Genomic DNA, 20943 nt, shown 5'->3' with positions numbered 1-20943 from the left:
AAAATATTTCTGGAGAAAGATGGTGGGAGATAGGCCATGATTTCGCAATACCTTTAATTAACTTCTTTTCAAAAATGGTGTTCATCTTACTCGATTGACATACGGGTGCTGAGTTTAAAGTCTTGTGCATTCAAATTAGCTTTGCAAATAAAACAAAAATGCAGAGTTATCTCTCTTTGTTTAACGATAAATGAATATATATGTATTCTTCATATGATAATGTAATATGTTTGTTTATCTGTACTTAGTACTTCAGATTTTCCATCAGTGTTAAGTATTTGATAGCTTATTATTTTTTCTTCCTAAATATCTCAAGTTATAAACATGGGCATTTTTATTTTAGATTCGTAGCTGTTTATGTGAATGAAGAGGCTTTTAATTTAGCGTTTTCCTGACGATTGAAATTGTTTACATGTTTTGAAAACCATTTAAAAGTATGACTTTTTACGCTGTAATTTGAACTAAACAAAAGAACTTTTCTACTACATTCAAAGTTATTCTTTTTCATTGACTTGGTCGAATCTACCGAGAAGGAAGTCGTCCACTTTAGGCGCTAGAGATCACTGGACTGATCAATAAAGTTATACATGATGTGATACATGAGTCTGATGAACCTATAGGTCAGGAAGTTACTTGTATAGACTTAGCTACACATTTGTGCAGTCAGCTTTTATTTCAGCGGTTGTAAATTTTGATGAATTGAGTAATTACCAAAAAAGTAAAAAACGGATATCTGGTGTGTCATATTACTACGGAAGCGTATTAGTGTTATATTTTCTGCACTTTAATCTGCAAAATTTAGACGTTAAAGTTTATCTGTAAAATCTACACTTTAATCTGCAAAATCACATTTTAAAGTGTGAATGTTACAGATTAAAGTGTTAGTTGTGCACTTAAAAGTTTGAATAAAATTTACAGACTAAAGTGTAAACGTTACAGACCGAACTGTTAATCTTACACATTAGAGTGCAAATGCAGATGATGGTGTACAAAATAAACCAGAAAAATGTGAAATGCAAATTTAGCACTAATACTCTTCCGTATTTATACGTTCTTTTTAGAACACGGATGTAACTTGTGCATGACTAGTTCTGCAGCTTTTTAAAATATCACGAGTACAGCATGCATGTTTGTATTGCTTCGAGTAGATTGACTAGTAATTCCACCAAGGTATAGGGAAATTGAATTAAAATAGAAACTCCATCTTCCTCGGTAAATATTCAATAAGTTTAGCGGTTTTGGTACATGTAAGCATGTAAATTTCTAAAAATCAAAAAAACTTTCAGCACAGCATATTACGCAAGCATTACTGCAACAATATATTTACTACTTAATTAGATTACACGAAGAACATTTGACTCGTATCAGAAAAAAAGAATCCTGTTTTGTATAAACAACTACATATTTTAAACGGGTGCATTGATAAACACGGATATTTTCAACAAATGATATTTTTTAATGCCGTAGCGATTGTTGTAAAAGAACGTACAAAGGTAAAAAAAAATTATGCGTATTAGTCTTATTTGAATATTTAATATTGATTTATTAGATGTTGATGTGTTAAAGGGAACCGAACTCCCACCCCCCCCCCACCCCTCCACCCCCACATACACACACTTCCATCTAACCCACCCACAAACATTAACAATTAAACAAAAGAAATAACGTATTATGTGTCCAGAGAAGTGATTAATTATCGATAATTATAAAAGGCCGCGAATTTTTGTGCCCTCTAATGCAAACAAAAAACATCCCAACAGGAAACTGATAGCGCTAATAAATGGTCACTGATTGCCGTGTATACTTAAAAACAAAAACACGGTGTAGAGAAAAGTCACACGTTTAACAAGTTTAAGATAAAGAGACAGAGTGAGGTATTGTTAGTGATGTTTTCTCCCGTTCAATACCGCGATCTTTCCGGACAGAAAGGAAGTTAATCATTGAAAAATTCAAGTGAAAGTCAATAATGTAAGTAAAATCACGGCTTCTACAGGCTTACTCTGAACGGGGAGATGTTGTTGTTTGGACTGATTATCATCTGTTTGGTTGGTATGTATTTAGTGATGATGATGATGATGATGATGATGTATTCAACATATTAAATAAGTAACCCCGGTTTATTCCTCTAGAATATTGTCCATTTTAACATGTCACAAAAAAGATGTATATGAAAACTTTATCAAACTTTTAAGTAATTAGAAAATTAATTGACAATAACGTGCAAATAAATTAACTTTCATGCATGTTGATTCATTAGTGACGTGTAATGTTCCGCCGAAACTTTGTTCTAAAACAACATGTAAATATTCAATCATAAGCCTTACGCGTTACGCTAATTTTGGTTGACCTCTAGAAAAAATCCTTATTCTAAAGATTTAATGCTGATCATTGAAGTTAATTTTGAATACCGATGTAAAATTGTATGCATGGAGACGGAACATCCTTAATACATGTAAAAACTTGATAAAAATAGACTGCCGTATTGCAGTTTATGGAGAGTGTATCACCAGTCAGGAATACGATGTGCCTGATTTTACAACAATACACCATACATGTATATTTGATGTTTAACTCCACTAATATATACCGATTTCTTCGTTAGCTGACGTCTGTTCTCAAGCCTGTTCGGGAGCGAGGTGTGGCGACTGCCTGATTACCAATGGGTGTGGCTGGTGCAAGGACTCGGTCTGTGATTGTTACTGCATTCCTGTTTCAATTGTATTCATGATAACACAGAACCTATGCCGTATAAAATATGATGCCCCTCTTTAGAATATCATCTAAGGACACAGTCTGTGTTAATTGAAAACGATAGATAAGATGAACATAGTGGGAAATGTGCTAGCTTTTCTCTTAATTTAAGGCAGGTTTTTATCCCCTGTATTTAGCTACGATATTTTAGTTATTACCTGTTTTCAACTGTTGATGAATCCATAATTAGTCAAATTTTTTGAAACTTTTTGAAGGGTGAAAAAATACATGAAATAAGAAATTTTTTTCGGAAAAACTTATACATGTACTTAATTCGCGTAATCAAGACTCAGGAGAGATAGGGCATTGGAACATATTAACAATGTTCATGCACGGATCCAGAAAAATTTTTCAGGAGTGTCCGACGGTTATTTGAGTTTGCCGGGAGGGCACTCTATAGATCCGCGCATGCATTTTATTAGCTTTCATTAGGTTGCTCAGGGTTGATGATTCGGAAGGTAATCTTAAACCACAGATACCTGTCTTTACCTATGTTTTATCATTATAAATATATACATGTACCCTTTACCTAATATAATACACAAGGTACACATCGCCACAATCTTGGATTTATTTCAAACTGCCCCATCAGGTGAAAATTTCGCTTAAAACTCTTCAGTAAAATTTTTTTGCGATCACCTCCGTCTTCCGATCGGTCATTCAAAACATAAGATTACACTAGGTTTATCAGGAACAGTTTATTACACCCATCAATATTAAATCCCCCCTCAATCTATGGAGAGCCAAAGGGTTCAACATCTATCTATAAAATTATGAGTTTGTGATTTTAAATGTGTTATTTATTAAATGTAAATGGAGAAATGTTAATTCTTAACTCTGTTATTGGGTCTTCAGACATTTTATATCACCATTTGTAAATCGTGATTTGTTAGAACTATCGGTTTTTTTTTGGTAATTTGCTGATTGCGCTGGATGCAAGTTTGACATTTGTATTTGCGCCATTCCCGATTTATATAAAAATGTACCATTATGACGACAGGAGATGCGCGCTACGATGATTTAAACCCAAAATAATCAATAAGTGAATGCGAACCGACGCTTTTATTGCAGGAAACTCTTTAATACAAATTTATATTTTAATACCCCAGGACATAGTTGTCATTTCGTCATTTGTCACCGCAGGCACGTAGTATCAGGGGGGGGGGGGGGCAGGGGGGCCTGCCCCCCCCCCCCCACTTTTTCTCGCCGCAACCATTTTTTGAAATTTACATATAAAAAAATGAATTATAACGGAGTTGGCCCCCCCACGGATTAGGAATTAGAGGATTTGGAGGATAACAATTTTTGGTAGTGAAGAAATTTTTTTTTGGAAGAATAGTTTAGAGTTTAGGTTCCCCCCCCCCCCCCCCCCCCACGGATTAGGATTTTGAAGATTTTTGGAAACTCTAAATTTCCTTTTTTTTTTTTTTTTTTTGCTTGTCAAGATTTTTTGGAAGGTTCTGGCCCCCCCCCCCCCACACTTTCAAAAACGATACTACGTGCCTGCACCGTTAACTAAAATCGTCGTACGCGGATCTATCAAGCGCGGATCTAGATGTCAGTGGGTTCAGACACTCTGAAAAATTTAAAATGTATTTAATTACATAAAGTCAGGTACCGAAAATAGGCGTTAGTGCATGTGTCTTAAATGATTGTGTGAACTGAATTGTTTTCCGTTTTGCTATGTGAGACGCGTGACCAATTTCCCCGGTTATATGAGACACAATTGTGATGATGTTATTTTACAGTCATTGTGTACAATGAACGTTATGTGCAGATGTTGGGGAAGGGGTGGGGGACTCATCGGAAAGGATGTTCAATCTTATAAAATTTATAAAAAAAATTTAGCCTCGAATCCCCTTTTTGGACAAACAAAATGATACTTTGGATCACACACCCCAGCAAAAAAATCTGAACCCGCGCATGCATATATAAAAAGATGTTTAATGCACTATTTATGTGTTTAACTCTTTACAACTTACCAACTGTAACACAAATCTTTTTAAAACTTTCAAATTTATCTGAGGTATGTCTTTTTATCGAAACAAATGATATGGACTAAATGAAAGCAATTATATATTTCTCATGAATCTGTTGATATAATAATTTTCTTAACCATTTATATAGGAGTTTTCATTCCCGCGATGTGCGCCAATCAATCAGTTAACAGATAATGGATGTGTCGCTGTGATCAAAAGAAAGGAGCATGTCGTTCAGTTACTGCAGGTAAGAGGGACAACAACAGATTCAGGAAGTATATTTACACGCACAGGTAAAAATAACTGCTGCGAAATTCAAACCAGCTATCTGTACAGTAGGTCTTTAGTTTTGGTTCGGGTTGAGGGAATAATTGATAACGTATTATCGACCGTGCAGTGCTTGTAACAAGAACAAGATTTAGTACAGGCATAAAAACAGCCAGAGAAGGTTGATAACAGTATCGATCAGACCCAACCTAACACCAGAGTAAACCCCAGCTAAATCCCGGGTTTACTTTGGGTTTACTTTTTGAAAATTAGAGTCCACTCGGGGTTTACTTTGGGTTTACTCGGGGGTTTACTTTGGGTTTACTCGAGAATTTTTTTTTTGAGTCAACTATACGCACTGAAGTGTGAAGCAGACCTGTATTTTATTTAATCATCCTACTGCCTGTGATTCCTGCCCCTTGTATATTCCGAATGAACATGTAGCGTCTGCTTTCAGGGTATACTTCTGATCGGGGTTTACTCTCTGTGTCCACTCTGGGTTTACTTGGGGTTTACTCTGGGTCCACTCTAGTAAACCCAGAGTAAACCCAGAAAGTAAACCCAGGGTTAAGTTAGGGTTTACTTTCTGTTAGGTTGGGTCTGATCAGTACTGTATTTGAAACAGGTTTGGATAATAATAAACTTTTTTTTCAATTTAAACAATTTCATAAAAAACGCTCTTTATTTGCTAATATTCAACATATATTTTGATAAGAACGATGAATTTTCTGACGGAGGACCAGGGTTGGAACCAGTGCAAATCAAACCGCAGAGAATCAAAATCCGACTGACGCCCAGTAAGTCGGCCATATTTGCAAAGAGAAAATGCCTTTCAAACATAAACTTCCTTCAAAAAAGTGTCAAATTGTGAAAAAAGCTGCAGTTTAATAACTTGTGGTTTAATTCTTTATATCCATGTTACTACTCATTACTTGCTTTACCGGTTTGAATTATGGATGTAATATCTTATCAGATAGCCAGCTGAGAAATGTGATGGTGTTCTACAAGATTGCAAAGAATTTCCCGCTAGATCTGTATTTCCTGAATGATCCATCTTATACCATGAGACAACTGACGTCGAGTCTCAATCTTCTAGCCAATGACATAGGTAAAAGATCATAGTCATCCACTAGGTAAAGATCATAGTCATCCACTAGGTGGTATGTTGGTTTTACATTGTGTTTCTAGGTGTTTTAACGAGAAACAAGTGAATTGCTCATCACTAATGACAAGTTTGTGACTCGTGATATAAATCGATAATGTTAAAGTATGAACAATGTTAATACTTAACATTGACGTACCCTATGACACCATATACTAATTTATTAGGGCCCCGTTCTGTTGGCGTCCGTACGTACGTAGATCACTCGTCGGGGGTATACCTGTATCTTTTCTCCCGTTGGTTCAATCTGGCTAATACTTCACCCCCGAATGCAATTTGGTAAAGGATGCGCAGTTTTTTAAAACCAAGTTTCTAGATCTAAGGTTAAGGTCATTGTGACATAGCAAAATTATCTGAAATACCCTTGTCCGTATATCGTTTATTATCTCCCCTTAGTCCAATTTGGCTCATACTTCACCCATATAGTGCCTTAACTCGAAGTATAGGCAGTGTGACATTAAATAAAAATTTTAGGTCAAAGGGCAAGGTCATATCAGACCACACTATTTTTCGGAGCATACTTACTATCCCCGTAGCCCTATCTTGCTCTTCGTCCACATAAACAAAGCTTTTGGGTAAAATGTGTTGCATTGAACCAAGTTTCAATGCCAAATGTGAATCTACAAAATTTAGTTTTAAAGCATAAATTATTCTCATTGACTTAATTTTGCTCTGATTAAACCTAAATTGCATACTGGTAAGGGATTTAAGAAAAATCGTAAAGATATATGCCAAATTGAGACATTTCTAAGTCACAAAGGCAATGTCAAAGCAAAATCCTCTAAAATGCTTTCATCCTATTTCCGTTATTTAATATAAGCTTTGTCCTTATGAGATGGTCACCATCTCAATAATGTCCGGTTAGATTTTTTCAATTACATTTATTGATGGTTTTACTTCACAATTTTGATTATATAGGGTTAATAGAAAATATGGCAAAATCAATGTACATGATTGTAATAACGAATTGACCTTCGTACATAATGTGATGATGAAATGATATCACACAAGGGGTGGTTTCAGCTGTAAAATAGTTATGTATTCTGTGTTCATAAAAAACAAAAGAGTTGCAAGCTGTCTTATTCATCTTTTCTCAGCAAATGACATAGCGACATTAACGACGGACTTTACTTTTGGACTCGGAACTTCCATGGACAAAGTCGTCTCACCATTTACCCGACAGGATCCAAAATAGTGCGTACTTTTTGCACTGATCAAACCAATTCTAATGGTGATCAATTCTATACCATAGTATCAAAAATTGAAAATTCTTTTGGTTAGGCATTGAATAATATTGTTATCACAACATTGTTGAGGCTTGTATGATAGGCTACTTTAAGATTACATTCACTAGTAGTAGTATTACTACACGTAGTGAAAAGTATATCGGTATTGTAAGAAAAAAAAATATTTGTAAAACTTGTAAATCTGAGCGCCTGCTATCATTTGAAAGTGTAAAAGTAACGGTATGATGTACATGTAAATCCCAACACGTTACAACATAAATACCCAGTCTGTGTTTTCCGTTTAGCTTGGCTACTCCCTGTGGGACCACCTCGATTCCTTGTGACTTCCCTTATTCCTTCATTCATCGACAGCCACTGACCAACGACATAACGGCGTTCACGGTAAGTTAAACCAGTCGCAGCCAAATAACGACACACTCGTCTTCACTTTATGCAGGATCAGATACAACCAAATCACACAGCAATACACGTATTCACAGTTAAAGTTAAACTGGCCACAACCATCTCACGAAATTGCGGCCTTCACGTTAAGTTAAACCAATCATAAGTCAATCACTACATAACGGCTTATAGGTTAACTTAGACGCAACTAAAACCACAAAGTTTCGTAACACTTGGATAATCATTTACAGTATTGTCGATGTGCTTAAAAGAGCATGGTCAAGATTTTGGTCAAAATTATTTTTTCAATTTTAATGTTTTCAATACTTTAGAAAGGCATTTTTAATAGGCAACCAAAATTTGAGCGTCATTAGTTGAGTTAAAAGCAAGTTACAGAGCTTGCAATTTTTTGCTTTGTAAACAAAGCTTTTGTTTACAATTTGAATATTGAACTGAAAATTCCAATTTTAGACCGAAAATGAACGTGTTAAACGTTCAAAACTGTTTATTTATGCTAAAATGGATAAGACAAATAAGCCTTAAAAAGAGTTTTTACTGCTATATTAAACCTATGTAAACAAAAACATGGCACGAGCCTTGTTTACATGACAAAGAATTGATAGCCCTCTGATTTGCTTATAACTTTACGACTGACTCTCAAATTTCATTTGATCACTAAAGCATTGTAAATAATGAAAACAGAAAAATAGAATTTGACCAAAATCTTGACCATGCCCCTTTAAATAAATGTTTTCATCGTAACCTTTTTTTCCAAATGTTTTTGATGAAGAAATATTTAAGAGTACCTATTGCAAAAACAAAAATGCAGAAGACCAACTCAGGTATTGTGTTACAGACATTAAGCTGATATCTAGTGGATATTGCTCTTTACCTTTGTTTTTATTCCTTTCTGGTATTGTAGAATGCTGTAAGAGGTGTTAATACTACTGGAAACCAGGATATTGTAGAGGGCTTACTTGACGGACTGATGCAGGTCATGGTGTGCGGTGTAAGTATCAAATTAAAGATGTGGTCAAACACCCAAAGGAATCTCAGCATTAATATTGCCTTCCCTTTTTCCATACAAAGATTGTTTTTATATATATTCCATTATATAATTTTTGCGCTAGAAGTACAATATTCACTGAGGCCTGGATAATTGTTTGATACGATTAATGACATTTTGATATATCAGACTAAGTGCTTTCCTTTCATTGTACTAAGTTTGTTCAACCTCAGGTTAATGTTATTGCCGAACTCAGAGAAACGCAATGTGTTATTGGACGACAGGAGTTATAATAACAAATCAAAACAATACATATATTATACTTTTTGGCGGTAGCTAAATCATTGAATTGTTGAAATAAAAAAAAACCCCAATACAAACAGTTGTTATATTCTATGAGTCATTCACAAATTGATACAGGGACACCAAATCACGTGTTATGAGAAGTTAAGAGGACAACCTCGTCCCCTATATCTAATTAGTAGTCAAAGTCCAATTTATTGAATAACACAGATATTATAATTATACCAAATTGTGTCATTTGAAAATTCATATATGTAAAAGTTTAATTTTTTTTTTATAAATTGTTATATCTGTTTTAAACAGACAGCTTGGAATTAATCTAGTATTTGCTTGTTACAGATATAATGTTGATTATTTATCGATTTTTTTCTCGATTAGTCATAAAGAACTACATAAATCTTTATAAATGTATGTTGTAGGATATATTTATTAAATCTAAACCAATCAGACAGTAGGAATTAATCTATTGTTTGATTGTTACAACTATTATGTTGATTATCTATCAATTTCTAATGTCTCAATTGGTTAAAAAACTACATACATCTGTATGAATTTATGCACTATCGTAGGATAGAATTGGATGGAGAAAGAAATCCCGGCGTATGGTGATTTATGCCACGGACATCAACTTCCATCACGCTGGGGACGGAAGGGTGAGCAAACATCAAACAATGAACATGATTCTCCTCTAAAAAATCAGTACTCAAACGTTATCAACCACCTGTTGTACAAATTCTTCTCTAAACCTTTCAAATCTTAATAAAGGAACCGTTGTGTTGCAACGATGCAGACAGTATTTCACAATGCAATTATAGATAAAGAATGTTCCATAAAAGTTCTACAACACACATTTGATGTAGTTTAGTTGAAAAAAGAGAAACTCATATTTAAATATGATTTGGTTGTTTCTGAAGGTCGCTGGAATCTTGCAACCAAACGATGGATTATGTCACCTTGACAGTAACGGAAAATATACAATGGCTGAAGTTCAGGTACAAAAATATTAAACTATGTGTATATCATAAATGGTTTGAGAATACATAAATTTGAAATATACATCCAACTCTCTTTGTTTGCCTTTCTACCCTCTCAATTGACAAAAATAGAAGAACAAGTTAACTCGCTTGTATCAGTTGTATAAGCTATTTAGATGAAAGATGTGGTGATTTCTTGTTTTGATCATCGTGTGTAAAAGTGTAGTTGGATAACATACAATCTTCATTAGCGTGTATCCTAAATAAAGTTATGAGCCCTGATCCACAAGTAAGACTACAACAATGAAATCATAGAGACGAGGTTTATCTAAACAATAAAATAAATAGTACGGACTCCGAGACTTGTGTTGAGGTTACAGTACTTTTGGTAGGTTGGTACTTTAAAGTAAGCAAGTTAATTATAGAAATTGCTATGGCTCTAGATTTGACTTTCTCAAACATTTAGAGGGATGGATGGTCGCGGCCATTAGTTAGAAAATATTAATCTGTTGTAGATGAAGAACTCTACTTTAAGGTACTGTATACCGGGTTATTTTCGCCCCGTATAATTTTCGCCCTTGTACAATTGCAAACAGTTTCGCCCCGTCTTGAATTCGCCCAGACACAGTTGTGTTTAAAGAAAATAGATTAAAAACATCGGAATTCGTTCAGTCTTTAATTCGCCCGTTAACAACGAGGGCAAATGGGGCGAAAATAAAAGTTTGCACTACCATTTAACATAATAGTTTGAATGAATTTATTTTCACACGAATTTTTTAATTTAAATTTGATTATTATATGTATCAAAAGAATGTATTTTCATTCTAAGCCTCAATTAACAAAAATGGTAGTTTTGTGAAAGAAAACATGTCTATAGTGAATTCGCTAAAGTTATTTTTACGAATTCGTTATACGGATGTAACGAATTACAGATATAACGAACAATCGATTTCAAAATTTTCATAATAAATATTTATTTCAAAATCATTTGAAAAAACATGATTACTCATTTTCGATCTCTTTTCATTTTTGTAATAAAAACTGATCATGTATGTTTTTGCGTTTTAGGATTATCCTTCTGTTGGTCAGATATTACAGAAAGCACGAGAAAACAACATCAATATAATCTTTGTGATTGGTGGAGCGGAAAATGAGTTTATAAGGAATAATTATTACGACAAATTCGCTACCTATCTCCCTGGGGGATTCAACAATGCCTCCGAACTGACTACAGATGCTTCAAATATTTTAAATATAGTTGGCAGCAGTTATAGGGTAAAAATATTGATGCCTCCTCTTAGTTCTGGATTGCTTTTGATAAAATAATTGCAATATTGACAATAATTAATGACATGAAGGGTAAACAATAACAATGACAATAAACTTCATTCTCAAAACTGAATTCACAGTGAATCAAAAATACTTATGTACAGTATATAAAAATTACAATACAATAGAGGAAAACCATTGGTACAGGCATGGTAAAAGGATAATATATACTTTAACCAAGAGAGCTTACTCTCTCAAGTATAGTATCTAATAGATTACAAATACTGGTAAACTGGTTTATGTTGGGACATTTAACAGTGTTTCAATTTTTCAAACAAGGTACATGTATGTTAATTGCGTTTCAAACCATATATATGTTTATTCACATTGATTTCAGATTTCTTAACATATTAGGTTATCAAAATTCTTCAATACATTAATCATTTTTTGAGTTATATAACAATGTAAAGCGCTAGCATTTGGTATTAATGAAATAGATAAGCAACTGACTTTGTAAAAGAACTTTAAGAGTAAAATAATGATGATTAATGTAAGCTGTTTTTATCATTAAAAGCGTCTACGTGAAACTGTCAAATTAGTGATGACTAAAGTTCCTGAGGAATTAGATGTTGGGATTTATAGCAACTGCAGAACTGGGTAATTTGGATTTTGACATATTGATATCGTCTAAAACTTTGAGCTTGATTGATATATTATATTAGATAGGACACGATAAGAACTTCATATGCATTTAAAAAATACATGGAGACACGTATTCATATGTGCATTGAAAATAACTTTAAAAAAATGATAAGTTACTGTAATTATATGTTTTAAAAGTAGATTGTTTTCAATTAATGTTCATTTGTAGACGAATCCTTGACAAGACAAATAACTGTACGGGTCTGACATTGGAGAAGTGGGTAAGTAAGATACACATCAAGGATTACATTGGTCTTTTATTTTATAGATTTTTTTTGAAGATGTCTTCTTAGAAATAAGAAGATACGATTACATGTACTAGCAGTATTTGATTTTATGTGAAACGATGTTTTATGCTTTTATAAAATAATCTATAATCCCCAATTAAAGATGAGGTATATCTTCTCAAACTGCAATATTTGCTGCATTTTGTTTAAGTATTTTGATATAATCTTTATTTAATATTTCTACATTGTATAATATTTTTAAAAAATCCACTTCATTTCAACTGCGTACATTAAAGTATGATAATGGTGTTTCCCACAAAAGGACATTTCTGTTTGGTGTCTTTCAATTTTGGCTATGGTATATAACAATCAGCAGTTTAAAATAGTTCTACATTAAAATGTCGTTTAAATATGACCGCAAAATAAGCCAAGTCGAACAGCTTCTAAAACCATTAACATTTTTTAAAACAAAGATTCAGTTGATTTAAAACGGAATGATGACATGTTTTTTTTTAATTTGTAGACAAACTTTACTTTATTTTTGTTTTCCAACATGACCACATGCCCCGATCAGAGAACTGTGAATTTCACTATTTTTCCCGAAGGCCTAGAAGAACGAGTTGAAATAGAAGTGGAACACGTGTGTGATTGTGACTGTCAACTTGAACCAGAAGCGGTAATAAATAGTAATTAGGTCTTTACTTGGATGCCACCAAAATGTTCTACAAATGTGTTTTCTATGCTAGCAAACATTCTGAATTGTCATTGTCCTTTTAATGTTGTTTTTTTTAAAAAAGATTATTTCCCTTTCATTATTGAATATGTTTGAAAAAAAACACCAATAGCTTTAAAAAGATAGAAACAGAAATAATCTGCAATGTTATTTAAATAGTATTTTGTAAATACTAGATGGATGATAATTTTAATAGTATACTAGATTAAATTGTAAAACACCATTAATTAAAAAAAAACCCCGCTTTTAGTAGAATATGCTTGATGAACTGCTCAATCATTCAGTGAAATTATTGTAATTATATTGTGAAATTATTGTAATATTATTGTAAAATTGTTGTAATATGATTGTAAAATTATTGTAGTATCATTGTAAAATTATTGTAATATTATTGTAATATTATTGTATATTTGCCAATCAGTTTTAATGCTTTTAAGGACCGTTCAAAGCTTCAATGAAACCATGATTCGTATCATGTTTATTGTAGCAAAATTTAATGTTTTCATTCAATTCAGACGGGTAGTAGAAGTAATATTAAAATAAATTAAATCACATTTACATCCTAGTTTTCAAGCAAAGTGACGTTAAAATTGAAGGATAGAATAGATGAAGTCAGTCATATCACACCTACTTTTAGTTTATTTTTCCTACACTTCTTTGCCTTTATTATACTTTAATTTTTTCTTTGCATTTAAGATAATTCTTCAAAATATCTTTTAAGTAACACTGCTGAACTGAAATCTGTAACTTCATTAAAAGTGGCAATATTTAGCAACCATATTTTCAGATTTTTTGTGCATGAATTCAGCACCAAATTGAAAATGGAATATTATATTTTAAATGTTACTAGTATATTGATAAGCGTTATGTGGATATTAAAGTTTTTAACAATGTAGTATCCTGTCAATACTCCTTTCTTAATAATAAAATCATTTTATTTACCTTCAATTCAGGAGCCAAACAGTACAAGATGTAACCAGAGAGGGACGTACGAGTGTGGGGTGTGTCACTGTAATGAGGGGTGGTCAGGTGACAGCTGTGAGTGTGACGAGAGGGGATCAGAGACGGAAGCGTGCGGGACAGAGGCGGGGTAAGTCAGAAAATAGGACGGATTTAGGTTGAAGGACGAAGAAATAAATCTGGTAACTTTAAGAAAAAATGTAAAAGTTAAAAGACATTTGTGTTTTTTGATTAATTTTAACACTTGGTCTATTATTATATGTAAAAAAAGAGCTGTTTTATTGCATTGCTCTTTCATTTAAAAAGGACTTAACCCATTTTTTATAGAATCTGCAGCAATGCTGGAAACTGTACCTGCAGGAAGTGTGATTGTTTTGAGGGATTCAGTGGAGACAAGTGTGAATGTAACGACCTTAATTGTCCATCTTTTAACGGGAATCTGTGCGGAGGTCAGTCTTATGTGTCATACAGCTGCATATGAGATCCACACTATGTTTGATTTTCAACACTGTCTTTAAGTTTTAAAAATAAGCAGCGAACAGTTCTCATCAACTTGAACAACTTATATTCAGTGTAAATGAGTTAAACACCTTGCCATTTTATTAAAACTGAAGTATTAGGTACATATGAAAGAAAATAAATTTGAAAAATAAAAGAAGATGGCTCCAGCACAAATTGAAGATTATTGGTTGCTCAGAAATCAGCGCTATCACGTAAATAACATACAGCTGTAATACATTTTTGTATAAACACTGTGCATCACTGACTTTACCGTTCTTGTACAGGGCCCAGTAATGGGCGGTGTTCGTGTGGCTCGTGTGTCTGCGATCCCGCGTACTCGGGCAAAGCTTGTGATTGTATGACCTCTACAGAGGCCTGTAAGGACAGCAACGGGGTACGTGAACTAAAATATAACAGAACTAATGATAAACTACTACCCCGCAATACTATACACTTTACTATGTTTTTTATTACAATAAAAAAACCTATAAGCAATCAATACCCAGGGCTATATAGGATATAAAATTCTATTTTATACACATACTGAACTACAGGTGTCTTGGTGGTTTTTGGGAATAACTGTTGATTATAATCAACTCTCTTATGCAGTTATTCTGGCAAACCGGAAGTATCTCAGTGTTTGGACTGGGACATTCTAAAGACCTGAAATACTATGGACCTGAATGACATGAAACTTAAATAAATGATATACTTTTAGGTTTTGCGTCAAATTAAATGACTTTTTGTGTAATTATTATATTTCCATATAAAATGTGATAGAAAAATATCATGAAACGACAACAAATTGACCTGAAAATTTCAGGTGACCTGAAATTTTATATAAATGATACCTTTCTATGTACTGCGTCAAATTATATTAGATGTGTCGGGTTTTCTTATAACTCCATGTGATATGTGTTAGAAAATTACATTCAAGAAATTATATATCTTTTTTTATTTTTTGCGCAGAAATACAAAAGACCTGAAAATTTGATCTGACCTGAAAACGGTCTAGGTACATCTGTAGATATATATCTATTTCAAAATCATGATAATTAAAATTCCATATTCGCTCAACACCGCTGACAAAACTAAGAACTAAAAATAATATACAAGTTCGATGTAAAGTATTTAGAAGTAATGTTTTTAATGAAAACTTATTTATAATAAATACTCTAAAGTAGTCTGATAGTACAGACAGTTAGGTTTACCAACATGGTTCATGTCTCTGTCTGCTGCCGATACAAGATGGACTGATTTTTAATTGGGTTTTCCGTTATGTTTCGTCTATACATGTAGCTTGGAATTCTTCTTTAAAAAAGCACCAAAATATTAAAAAAATTTGCGCAATATTATTCATATACAGCACAGGAACTACTTGCCAAGCAAAATAATATATTGTTGATTTTAGCATAAAAATATTCAATAAAATCAACTTCCGTCTGTACTTCAGTACTTTGATTGATATATGCAGATACGTACCTTACTATATAATTTCATATACACAACAGTTTGATTTAAGCAGTATTGATTTCTTTGATAGACGCTTTGCTCTGACAAAGGAAACTGTGTGTGTGGGAAGTGTGAATGTAGCGCTGGATTCAGGGGCGAAGTTTGTGAACGTTGTCAGGTATGTATTTCATAACATCATCAACTACATACATCGAAGATCCTTAAAACATAATATCAAAGTGCAGATGAAACCAAATTAATAAGATGCGTTAGCGTAAACTGCAGGCATTGATGTCAAAACACCAAACATAATGGGATGGTTAGATGTGTTTGACCATTTTAACTCAGCTAGAAGTATAGTTATGCATTAAATTTATAAAAGTTATCTAAATTTTTAATTTTTTAAATCTTTAAAACTTAAAATTGCTTGTCTGTTATCTCACTTACTAATAGCTTAGAGCATTATCACTCTCTAAACATTTAAAGGTTAACCTATTGGGAAGTTGATCATCAAGTTTCTTTAAATACTGATTTTGCAGAGGTTATATTTTAGAGTTGCCCAGGGACGTGTTCAACAAACAATGACTGCGTGGAGTGTGTGGGCTTCAATCAGGGAGCATACAATCAGTCTGTGTGTGTCTCCAAGTGTGGGAACGTGGAGACAGTGGCCATTTTCTTGGAGCCAGGTACGGTAATACCAAACTAACTCACCTTAGACCAATTATATCAATTTCCTGCATTACAACTTCAAAATCTAAGATGCAAAAGTATTTGGCGCAGGGAATGTGTATTTCTCCACATTTAGAACCATACTAACGAACAAAGAGATTATCAGAATTCTTTTCTGTTTTTATTTGCATATTTAATATTTTTCCTGGCAGGTAATGAGACGACGACGACATCGTGTATTCTGCAAGACAACTTTGGATGCCTCATATACTACAACGTTTGTAAGAAAAACTTTGTCTTTTGCTGTTAAGGCGATTAAATAATGCCAGATATATGATTTTACAAATTGTTGCAATATAATTTTAGATTACACTTAATATGCCGTTCGGTTTGTTATCTCAGATGGCACTGGTACTCGTTGGTTTGTTTTTTTAGTTGGCACTGATAGTGGTCGGTTCGTTATTTAAGATGACATTGATACTGGTCGGTTTGATACTTTAAATGGCATTGATACTAGTCGGTTTTTATTTTGTTTTAGATGAGACAGATACTGGTCGGTTTGTTCAAGTCCGTTCTGTCAAACGTAAGCATTTTATTTTCATTATAAATGTTTTGGTTTTAAAAGAAAGAAAATTGTTTACTTGAAAGATCATGTAGATATGAATAATACTATAATATAATAACGTATCAAGGACGATCAAGAAAGATAATTTAATTGTAAAAAGTTTATATGTCACGTCACGTAAATCTCTTCTCAACATACTTAATAGAAAACATCATTTTATTTTATTTCAAATAAGAACATACAAGATGCGTTATTCACTCAGTTTTGGTAAACTGTAATTGCACTTACTTTCATTTTATGTTCACACGCAATATATTTATAAACGATTAATTAGGTTGCCCGCAAATTGCGTTAATCACTCAGTTTTGGTAAACTATAATTGCGCTTACTTTCATTTTATGTTCACACCCAATATATTTATAAACGATTAATTAGGTTGCCCGCAAATTGCGTTAATCACTCAGTTTTGGTAAACTATAACTGCGCTTACTTTCATTTTATGTTCACACGCAATATATTTATAAACGATTAATTAGGTTGCCCGCAAATTGCGTTAACCACTCAGTTTTGGTAAACTATAACTGCGCTTACTTTCATTTTATGTTCACACGCAATATATTTTTAAACGATTAATTAGGTTGCCCGCCTGGACCAGCGGACCCGGTAACGGTCGGACTGAGTGTATCCGGGGCCTTCTTCCTGGTGGGAATCATCCTGCTGTTGATTTGGAAGCTACTGACGATGTTGTATGATAAACTGGAGTACTCCCATTTCGAGACAGAGATTAAAAATCCCGTGTGGGAAAAGGTAAACTAGAATAATAAAATGCACAATCTGGTTTTTATTTGCAATGATTTACAGGTAAACTAAATATATATTTTAATATGCATCAAGACACAGCTTACTTTTCTAAGTGCGGTTTAAAAAAAAATCATAAACTTTTGGGAATTTGTTAAAGAAGTTTTAAGTTAAAATGCACAATTTGTTTGTTTTTTTATGTTTGATTATTTATGTAAACTAAATATATATTTTAACATGCATCAAGACACAGCTTACTTTTCTACGTGCGGTTTAAAAAAAATAAACGTTTGGGAATTTGTTAAAGAAGTTTTAAGTCTTCCTCATTATTTTATTCATAAGTTGAAATAATGATATTTTCCTAATGAAATTGCAAAAATGAGACTTATCTAAAGAAACTTAACTTTCGAAAAAAGTGATGTGTTTGAAATTCTGCGTAATTATGCCTTTCTCAATTTGAGTTAAGAATTGTCTTAACCTATTTTGTACACAGCAGTAAAGATAAGTTATATAATGAGAAATCGGTGAAGTCGAATCAATATTTTGTCAATCTATTTATCTCTATCTGTTAAAGAAGTGCTCTGTTATACATACATTTTGCTCTATCTTGTTAATACTGGCAGCTGATATTTATGTTGTAGTCTGAGAATCCGATATACAAGGAGTGTGTGACCACGGTACAGAACCCAATGCACGACATTGCGGATGTGTCGCATGATGAAATAGCGAATGAAACTTCGCATATATAAGTTTGTTTGGATGGAAACACAGATAACTGCCGAGAAAGAGAATTTTAAAACACAAATTTTCGTGGTTCATGTATAGTGATTGTTATCGTATAGTAGTTGTACTACGTTAAACATTTAGATATATAGGTCATTGACTCATGTGTTCTCCAAAAAAGCTCCAGAAATTGTATTTGTTCTCTCATCAATGCTATGTAGACAATGCATTCTACATGAGCATGCTGTTTATACTTTGATTAAATCAATAATCGAATGTAAGATGAGGAGAATTGGACAGTCCTGCTCTGTGGTAAAAATTAAATGAAGGCTTTGTGTATCATGAATATATTCGTTCTCCTTGTCCAGTTCACATATCATATAAATATATTGTGTGTAGATTCATAGTGAAAATAAAGTAAAGGAAAATATAATCAATTTAATGCATAATATGCTCTGTTCTTTGTATGTTATTGATAAAAATCAACACAAACTGTCAACTTATCACATACATGTATAATCAGATCAGCTTTTAGAACAATATTAAAATTGGTGTTATTGGGAAATTTAATGTAGTTTGCCAATTTTGTACTCAATAAAACATGTAAATAAAACAAGTAGGCTTATTGTTCTCGAACAGACGTCTTTCAACATTATCAGTTTTATGTGCAAAACCTTTTCTGCTTAAATATAATCAATAAAATGTTTTCTCTGCATTACATCAATAAAAATTATGTCTAAAGATTTAATATGAATTTTATTCTTTTTGATCTTTGCCCTTAATGTCATTTTGAATAGCCGATGTAAACTTTTTTGAAAATAGGCCGTTGTCTCTACGACTTATAAAAAAAAGAGTTGTATTTTTGAAGAACTGAAACTTTCAGGAGAAATACCTGCAAGAAGGAGAACTCCGAGTTTAATACAGGAAGATGCATACTTCAAAAATGACATCATTCAACAATTGATCAAAATTACAGCTTGTCTCTACTATCAGCATCAGACCAACATATTCCACACGAAGAGTTTAGACTGTACCTAATGCCTTACTGGGACGGCAGTCTATGTGAACCTCACAAAGATATGAGATATGCCTGCCGACCCTTGAAAGATGTCGGGTTATCCCTATCAAGGGATGCTCTTTCATTTTTTAACTATAAAAAGGAAACACGAAATTCACGAAGACTACATCGACAGTTGACAAAACAATGGTATTAGTTTGTATCTGATGAGATCGAGCAGGGGGCGGAAATGGACCTGGAACTTTCTATAAGACGGCATGGAAAAACATGAAACGATCCTCATCTAAATTTTCTAGTTCATAATGAGATGAGGGCAGGTCAGCAAACAACATATCTGACTTATGTAAGTTGTGGAAAGACTTTTACGCAGATCTTGAAAGTTGAAAGTTATATGAACTTGAAATTGACGATACCTTGTGGCAAATTTTACCAAGTTGGTACTATGATAGCAAATGTTTTGTATCTCTAGCTGGAGTCAATTCTGAACTTTATAACAATCTCAAGCGTTGACCAAGGCAGAAAGCTCAGCGCCTTTATGTTTCCTGTGTATACTGACTTGTTGTATGAATTATCTATACCTACGAACTGTGTACATGTACTATTGGGCAGCTTGCATAATCCATGGATTCTGCTTGTTGATAATACAGCGTTAATTATTAACTCCCCTCGATCTCTCTAAGGTTCATTATACATTGTAGAATAATATGCTTACAAATGGAGATAACAGTACATTTCAAATAAAAGTGTTTCTTTGGACTTCAACAAACAGTCACAAATTTAATTTTTATTCTTCAGCAATAATATACCCAATTGCAATGACGTTATTTATTCTGCCTGTTTACTGCAGGCTTATGTGAAAAGCGATATACTTGTAAACGAGCTTTAAAAACCCACAGGAAATAAAATTTATTTACTTTAGTCTTTTGGTATTAATAGTTTCCAAATAAATCAAGTTGTATCAGCGAAAATTTAGATAAGGGTCGTTCATTCTTCTTCTAATTATTCATGTTCTTTTGGCAGATCTTATGAAAAAAGGAACAACACATAATGGAATATTTACATCTTCCAAGTATTATTCCCTCTATTCTTAGGAAAACGTATAGTAAATTCATAGCTTTATAGAAACTGACTGACATCCACACGCCCCGTTTATCGATTGGTCGAAATCTATAGCTGCTGAAACTGAAAAGAAACTGACAGGTCTTAAATTGACACGCCCTGTATATATCACGGACTGCACGAAATAATCATGATGA

At 33.1% G+C, this 20943-nt stretch overlaps 1 protein-coding gene across 1 annotated transcript; it reads left to right on the top strand.

The window, feature by feature from the left end:
- The first annotated feature begins 1873 nt into the window (after positions 1–1873).
- Positions 1874–18831, top strand: LOC105328932 (integrin beta-3). The gene is made up of 23 exons (XM_034453914.2): positions 1874–2049; positions 2603–2685; positions 4879–4977; positions 5713–5794; positions 5971–6105; positions 7257–7353; positions 7691–7787; positions 8710–8796; positions 9666–9749; positions 10011–10088; positions 11139–11345; positions 11914–11996; positions 12211–12262; positions 12792–12944; positions 13955–14091; positions 14289–14410; positions 14747–14856; positions 16006–16092; positions 16468–16600; positions 16796–16864; positions 17122–17166; positions 17786–17955; positions 18588–18831. The coding sequence occupies exons 1-23, from the start codon at positions 2013–2015 to the stop codon at positions 18693–18695; spliced, it is 2355 nt and encodes a 784-aa protein (XP_034309805.2). The 5' UTR covers positions 1874–2012; the 3' UTR covers positions 18696–18831.
- Positions 18832–20943: the final 2112 nt, after the last annotated feature.

This window comes from Magallana gigas, chromosome 10 (genome assembly GCF_963853765.1).
Source record: "Magallana gigas chromosome 10, xbMagGiga1.1, whole genome shotgun sequence".
Lineage (NCBI taxonomy): Eukaryota > Metazoa > Mollusca > Bivalvia > Ostreida > Ostreidae > Magallana > Magallana gigas.
This window is presented reverse-complemented; position numbering and strand designations above follow the sequence as displayed.